Source organism: Brachyhypopomus gauderio, chromosome 19 (assembly GCF_052324685.1).
Source record: "Brachyhypopomus gauderio isolate BG-103 chromosome 19, BGAUD_0.2, whole genome shotgun sequence".
NCBI classification, from domain to species: Eukaryota; Metazoa; Chordata; class Actinopteri; order Gymnotiformes; family Hypopomidae; genus Brachyhypopomus; species Brachyhypopomus gauderio.
Genome location: NC_135229.1, coordinates 13,677,636 through 13,685,135, shown reverse-complemented (window position 1 = coordinate 13,685,135; position 7,500 = coordinate 13,677,636). Strand labels below are relative to the sequence as shown.

Here is a 7,500-nt window from a genome sequence, read left to right as displayed (position 1 = left end):
TGAGCCAAAGCACAGACGTCAGCTAAGAGGAGAAACTGCAGATGATTTCATCATCACAGGCTAGTAAAGGCTCCTCCGTTCACCACCAGAGGTGGATTAGCAAGTTCATTCGAATCTTTTCACTCATGGTTCAAGTATTAATCCTGACCGAGCAGCTGCAGTTCAATATAATGCTACAAAATCTAACAGCTGCTGGTGACAGGACGTTAGCAACTAGCGAAATGCATTTAGCATCATCTCATTTGCAGGATGCTAAACCTCTATTAGCATTCACTAAGTGTTTTTCTGGTTGCTTCGTCCCAGTGGAAGGCATGCTTGAAGTTAGCAAAGCTGACATTTAGCATTACAAAAAACCCCACCACATGGACCAGTAATGCAGAGTATCTTTCTCATAAGGCTTAGGATATTAACTCAGATGCTTAACGTGAGTGGTGTGATATAACAGAGGACTGGCCTTTTAATCTCTCCTTTGCCTGTTATTGACTTTTTGATAATTGGGAACTGGGCTAATGAGCTTGGCGGGCAGCAGGAAAGATAACTTAAGCTTAAGCTCTCTCTGTCAATACAGAAGCTCTCAGACAGAAAACGCTGATGCCCAGAAGCTAACAAATTAGTCTGCTAGATTACACTGCTGTCCTGGCCACAGCGTTGGGCCGGCCAATAATCAGACAATAGACAAGTGTCCTTCTCTCCTATGACTGTGCTCCTGTCTCCTCAGGTTATCTTCACGATTTGCTTTCGAGGTAAAGGGCTGTTTGTTTGCTATAATCAAGCATGTAGAGGTTACATGAAATCTCGTGTTTTGTGAAACATATTCAATCCATTTAAAGGACTAAATAAATATGTTGAGTAATATGTATATGTATAAATATGTATAGTATATGTTGATAAATATTTTGTTGGTCAGTAATTAGTAATATAATCTGGTAGGCCTATATTTTATTATGCTCTCATCTGCGAGTTAGCTAACAAATCTGCTAACAGTGCTGCTGTTTAAAAGCAACTGTTCTGCTACTGTAATATCTGGCGCGGTAGTTACACGACTCCTTATCTACAACAATAAAGTGATCACTCGTATCTCCTCTGAACTTTCATGATCGGATGGAGTGGGTGGGTGTGACTGACAGGCAGCATGCCTGAGCACAAGGCTGAGGGGCGGGGCTTTGAAGAGCCACTGGTCAGCAGCCCAGGGGTCCTGGCCAGGGACCAGCGCACCGCACCGCTTGGCCCCGACTCAGCCACGGGAAGAGAGGGCCATACATCACCACTGACACCCAGTAATTGAGACGCTGGAGATAAGAGAGGTCCTGACACTCGGACAGGCTCGGAAAATTGCTGCTGTCGCACAGTGGACGTGTATCTTGAGTGGCTGTAATCTGAGCGGCAGTCTGAGCCATTTCTGTTCAGAAGCCCTCGCCCACACACCCTCCAGACCTCATCCGCGTCCGAACATACGGCATTTCACGTCAGCAGTGCGGCCGTTGACAGCTGGAAGCCGTAAGCTGGATATAATCAGCTGGTTTTGCTTGTTTGTTTTCATTGAACGTATATGATCTCTTTATAACAGAACAATAAAATAAATCACACAGTGAGGCATCATGCAATAAACGTTTTATTCACAAAAACATTCCAATGTTTGTGAAGCATTATAACATTTGAACCACATAGCAAAAAATCTGTCAAAACCAGTAAAACGTTTGAAGTAGATTGTTTACTGCTCTTTAACTGACACTTTAACTAGAGTGTTTGCTTTTGTTAGACTAGTGCTGAAAGTCACTCTGCGAATGATCAAAAGAAGAAAAAAAAACTTCACGAACACCCAGCCATAAATTTAGTTCTTTTTTTTTCCATGAATACGTCTGGCCCATATGCTTGGACACAGAGCAATGTGAAAGGGGCATTTACAAACCCAGGCCCACCACATTAAACTCTATAACAAACTTCATTCATGGTAACTTATCAGACTCAATTAATCAACCTCGACAAAGGCAATTCTGATGTGTTCAAGCACCCTGAAAGGCCCAGGTCAGCAGCGGGGCAGTGCTGATCCGAACGCTCCCTCTGCTCTCCTCCACCCCGGCCACGTCCTCGGCCCAGACGCTCCGAACAGCCCAGACGCCCCGGCCGGCCTACGCTCTCCGGCCAGCCTGCCTTCCCGGGGCGCACACCGAGCCCTGGAAAGAGTGGGAAAGGTGACGAAAGAAGCTGCAACCTTCTGATTATCATAAAGATCCCTCTTTCTGTCCTTCAAAAGCTGGAAAGCTCTTCCAGTAGATGAAAGCCTTTCTCTCTCTGGCTCTGAAAGGAGCATGTCTTAGCTGCTCTGCTGTGAATGCCATTGTTATGGCTATTCCACCACGCTGAAAAGGGGCAACCACTGGTTTTGATTCGGTTACACGGTGTGGTTAGGTTCCCCCTCCCACCGCCTTGGTGTGCACGGAGGGTCTGTGACCTGTTTACTCTCCGCAGGGAAAATGTCATGTTGCCCCTCCCATGGGCAGTCCTCACATTCATTTTATTGGTACAAAAAAATGACTTGGGATGGTTAAAAAGCACTCTTCCTGCGTCACCATTTATAGGTCCTATCTTTCAAACATTTATGGGACATTTTGTTTCCGAGTTTAGGCCCTCTTATGGGCTATGACTGTACTGTATGCATAAATAATAGCTGTAGATTACTATGGAGTGCACTTGTTTTCCAAAGTAAAGTTTTTGTTGTTGTTGATTTCAATTTTCCAGAACCCCAGGGGTTGAGTGAAGATGAGGATGATGAAGGATTGTCTAAGATTATCTCTCTGTGGGGTGGGTGTGTGGGTTGTGATGTACAGCACTTCAAGTATAAAACTATTCTCTCTCTCATTTTTACATCAGAAATAAACCTTTGTACAAGCATTGGTCATAGGCCATTTACATTTGAAATAAGAATTTAAGAATGAACTAAATGTTAAATTCATTACTTGACCAAAAGTATTTTTTAATACTGTGACATTGAAAGATAACTTCAGGGTGAACAGGGTAATGTGGTTTTGTAGAATGTTATGGTGTTACGTGGAATTGTGTGACGTTTTAGTCGGGGGCAGGAAAATCTTGGCTTTTTGTAAGGGGATGGGTATGTGGGTTGGAGACATGCATGGCATGAATTTATACAACCACCAGCAGTTTGTCCTTGTTCAAAGCAAGGCTCATTTTGTCTTAGAATCTCACTGGTTTCCAGTATACTGCCCCAGTGTTTGCGCCTGGGCGTGATTGAATCCCGCGCAGACACAGAATCCTTTAACCATCCATGCAAAGGTATTCACCAGACTCTTTTTTTACCCTCTCCTCCCACTTCACAGAGTTCCCATAATGCGTAAACAAAGCCCATGGGGACTTTTAACTGGCTTTAATTGACTCCGAGCCTGAATGGCCGTAATCCTCCACGCCTCCGAAACCCGAATGCCTTGTCGCGAGCGTCCGAGAGCGCGGAGGAAGCGCGCGGCGTTCCGCAGCCGGCGCGCGGAGCCGTCCAAGAATGCGCTGGAGCTTTCGGCATGGTCCGCGCGGCACAAAGCCCAGCGCAATAGCGCGCTTTGCACAGCCTCTGAATAGCCAGAACAATATGCGCCGATCCGCCTCGCCCTCCTCTCTGGGCTTCGTGCCTCTGCTGTGGATTGTAAGATTACATCAGTTAATATCAGCATAGAGGCAACGCCAAACAGTTGCTGTTAATCGTATAAATGTTTAGCTTAGTTTGTAAACAGGCCCTCCGAGTTACCTCTCTGTTAGGGTAGTTCACAATATTCCATAATTGATGCAAAATATATACATTACAATAAATGTATAGTTGCTCAATAAATTCAGTTCATGTAGTAAATAGAAATTAAATAAAAACTAAATTTGAACATTGGTGACTTAGATATGCACCGTTCGAGTGTGCGTGCATAAGAGAATATGTGTGGTGTGTATATGTATATATGTGTGTATGTCAGGCCAAGTAGCCTTTGTTTTCATTGTACAGGATAAGCAAAGGAATTTCACTGCACCCAGAATCAGTTCAGTAAAGAGTCACAATAATATCACGTTGTGTGTGTGTGTGTGTGTGTGTGTGTGTGTGTGTGTGTGTGTGTGTGTGTGTGTGTGTGTGTGTGTGTGTGTGCACTAGCAAAACCCTGCAGTGCTGTAATCTAATCCCAGCTTCCATCACATCGCCCTGATCCTTTAGAGACAAGCTTAGAATCAATTACCAATTTCTCCTTTAACTAAGTGTCATTTCGAATGGATGGTTATTGGGTTATGGCGAGCACCGATCTCCGAGCCTTGCTCCTTTATCCCCCGGTATTATGTAATTATGTTTTAATTCCTTGTAATCTTCTATTAAGTGCCCTAATGTCAATTACTTCACTCTTCAATTCCACCCTGTTAACAGTCGCAGCCACTTGAGTTTGCGACTCGTGTGAGGCTTTCGCCTGTGAGAACTGTGATCAGGTGTGTGATTTATACCGGTACCGTGGTCCGTCTCAGGAGGGGGTTCGCCTCTAAACACACTCACTACCTCTTTAACGACACCCAGCGTTTCCGCCACAGTTTGTAAAACAACGCGAAAAACGGGAATTTTTTGTTGAACTCCAGAAATTAATTAGTTTCATTAGTTAGGGGATAAATGGCGGTGGCTGGTGTGTTGGATTCCAGCAGAGTTTCGCCATAGAGGGTTAATGGGTGTCGAGTCTGGACGTTTTCCCAGCGCTGGCTCCGGGCCATCTCAGCCGAACTTACGGTCGCGCTGAGCTGTTCTCTCGACTTGGCTGGGAATTCATTCAGTGGGCCTACAATGAATAAACTCTTTACCCACTCAATAGGTTACCGTGGGTACAGAAAAAATACATAATGAACTTCATGGGGAAAGTGTATTCTGAAATTTTATATTTGTTGATTTAAAATGTTGTATATACTGTTCTAAATAAAAAGTTTACAGCCATATTGTCTCTTTCGTGCTCAGACTTTTAATAAATGCAGCCATGTTTTTCAACTACTGTCAAAAGGTTATGTGTAACAAAAGCTTTATTTTGTTATTAATGACATAAAAGCTGATTTTTAAACTTTAATTGAAATGAAGTATTTTCTCTCTGGACGTACAGCTGCGTTTGTTTTGCAAATACATCCCCGCTGGGAAACGTTTCGAATAGGAAAAGGGTTCAGTTGGGCAGCAGTGAAGTTCATGTCAATGGACAAGTGAACGGTCTGTTTCATAGATTCTCCTTTTGTGAATATTAAAACGAGACTTGGTGAAAAATGACGCATGCTTTTAAACTGTAGAGTCCTGGCAACTGCGAAAAGAAGAAAAAAAAACCTTCTGAAACTCTATTCTGCTGAACAAAGGACGGTCGACACACTGAGCTGAGATGCAACGAGTCCTGTGTCCAGAGCACATGACGTGCATCACGGAAACATATTGTATCGAAATCGTTTGTAGGAGAACACCGGGGACGGGAGAGAATGGGCCGCTTTGATCGGCGCCCCGGGGTCCCGGCTCCCCGAGTGCGCGCAGACTGACTGCACGACCTCATTCACTTCCAGCTAGACACACTTACAACGGCGCTGAAAGACATTTGCATATTTGTAATTTATCACATTTTTGTTCAGCTCCCCCCCCCCCCCCTTTGCACAAGGTAAAAAAAAGTGCCCTGAATTCGAGGGGATCAGTTTACGTGAAGGCTTTGCTGCTCACATGCGACGTTTCAGACAATTTCTGATTAGTGATGAAATTATCATTTATCTCATTTGTCCTTAAAAAACTCCTCGAAACAAATGCGGAATGGATTACTTTTTATTATTTAGGTAGAATCATGGTAGAATCATAAATGGAAATTGTAGATACAATGTCCAAACTTAAATTTCTGCATAGTTCAAAGTTTGAATTTTCATTTTTATTAAAATATGTTTTTGACAACACGTGTGTATTTGTATGGGTCTGTTTGTTTTGTTTAAAGTGCATATAATTGTTTTTATTTGTTTATATATCTATTGTACAAAGTCATCTGTTGATTTCGGATAGGATGTGAATATTTGGACATTATAGCACCTGTGGACATTTGGACATTAGGACTTGTGGACATTTGGACTTTAGGACCTGTGGACATTTGGACATTAGGACCTGTGGACATTCGTTCGTTTATGAACTAAAATCAGCATCTTGCTTTCTCCTGACGGCACAAAGTAAAACTATTAATAAGCGTGACGCGTCCAAGTGTTAAAATCAAGTGTTAGGCAGGGTCTGGAGAACTTAAAACGACACAAAACCGCACACGGTAACTGCATCCCAATCTTGAAATACGAGAGCGTGCTATAAAAGAGAAGTAATAATTCATACTAGGCACGCAAAAGCTGGCCACAATGCCGGTCATATTAAGCACAATATTCGACCCCATTCTCTGGCGAACAAAGATCATAGTACGACGTCTTTATTACTAATTCAGTCAAAGACCCGTTTGCGGTTCCCCCGCGGAAAGGTCACCGTCGCTGTGTATGGTCCTCCCAGGGTGGTGGAGCGCTCCGTGGCCAAGTAACGCCAGCTGTCTCTAATGTGCCGTTTGGCCCAGTCGTTCGGTTATTATAACGCATTGGAGACGTGCACAATAGGGTCGTCTTAAATAGTGTTTTGTTAATGTTTTAGCTGTTATATTCGTTAAGCTGAACTGCATACACTGTGTTTATGATGGGGCACGGGGCACCGGAACTCAGGTGCGAATTACGTTTTTATCAGGATTTAGTTAAACTCTTAGTTCTGTTGTGTTGCATTACTAAACATTGCTTTTATTATAGTTCCGTATATTGACAAAAGACTTGAGAATGTGCCGAGTGGAAGAGGTATCGTAATGGTAGCAGGTATGGACACTTCCACTGTGAGAACTTAAACCTTGTTATTTCATAAGCACACTGCATCGCCAAATAAGAGACTGATTTCAGGTTCTAAGATGATGTGGCCAGACTATCAGTTTGGTCTTTCTTCATGATTTTCCTAACCGTATGTCAAAATTGGTCTTCGTTCACCTATAATAAGTGTTTTACCCACAAAAACAACAGGGCGCAGTTCAAATCAATAGGCTACACAGTGTGAGACATTCATATAGTTAATCTTCTCCACACCAGCAGTTAACGACATGAAAACACGCACCGCACACAGTGCCCGCGTAACAATATGTCTATAATTTATTTTTAAATGATATTTTGTTATAAGCAAGTGTAAATTCTGGGAGAATATGATTAATGCTGCGTATAATGTATTTGGAATTGAAAAGCAAGCCTTGGGGAAAGAAGCCGCCCTCAACGCGCAAGCACAACTCCGAATAACGCCCTCCCTGCCTAACCACCTCCGTGCGCAAAACCCCGTTTGCCTCGGTGATTTTTTTAACCGTTCTAATGGAAAGGCAAATGGGTTTTGTGAAAATAACAGAAATGTTGCGACAAAAAGTGTGATAACTGGACGTTTCTGTCGCGCATATGTTCGTGATTTCTTTCTTTCCT

At 43.2% G+C, this 7,500-nt stretch overlaps 1 protein-coding gene and 1 long non-coding RNA gene across 2 annotated transcripts in view; one reads left to right on the top strand and one right to left on the bottom strand.

Annotated features, from left to right (window-relative positions):
- Positions 1-102, top strand: part of c19h10orf67 (chromosome 19 C10orf67 homolog) — a 15,741-nt gene extending 15,639 nt beyond the window's left edge. The window contains exon 11 of the mRNA XM_076981601.1: positions 1-102. This exon is cut by the window's left edge and continues 44 nt beyond it. Coding sequence (XP_076837716.1) covers positions 1-64 — 64 coding nt within the window. The 3' untranslated portion in view covers positions 65-102.
- A 1,542-nt stretch (positions 103-1,644) lies between these two features.
- Positions 1,645-7,500, bottom strand: part of LOC143482971 (uncharacterized) — a 14,677-nt gene continuing 8,821 nt past the window's right edge. Inside the window, exon 3 of the long non-coding RNA XR_013122342.1 lies at positions 1,645-2,174. This is a non-coding gene — a long non-coding RNA (uncharacterized LOC143482971). The remainder of the gene's footprint in view (positions 2,175-7,500) is intronic.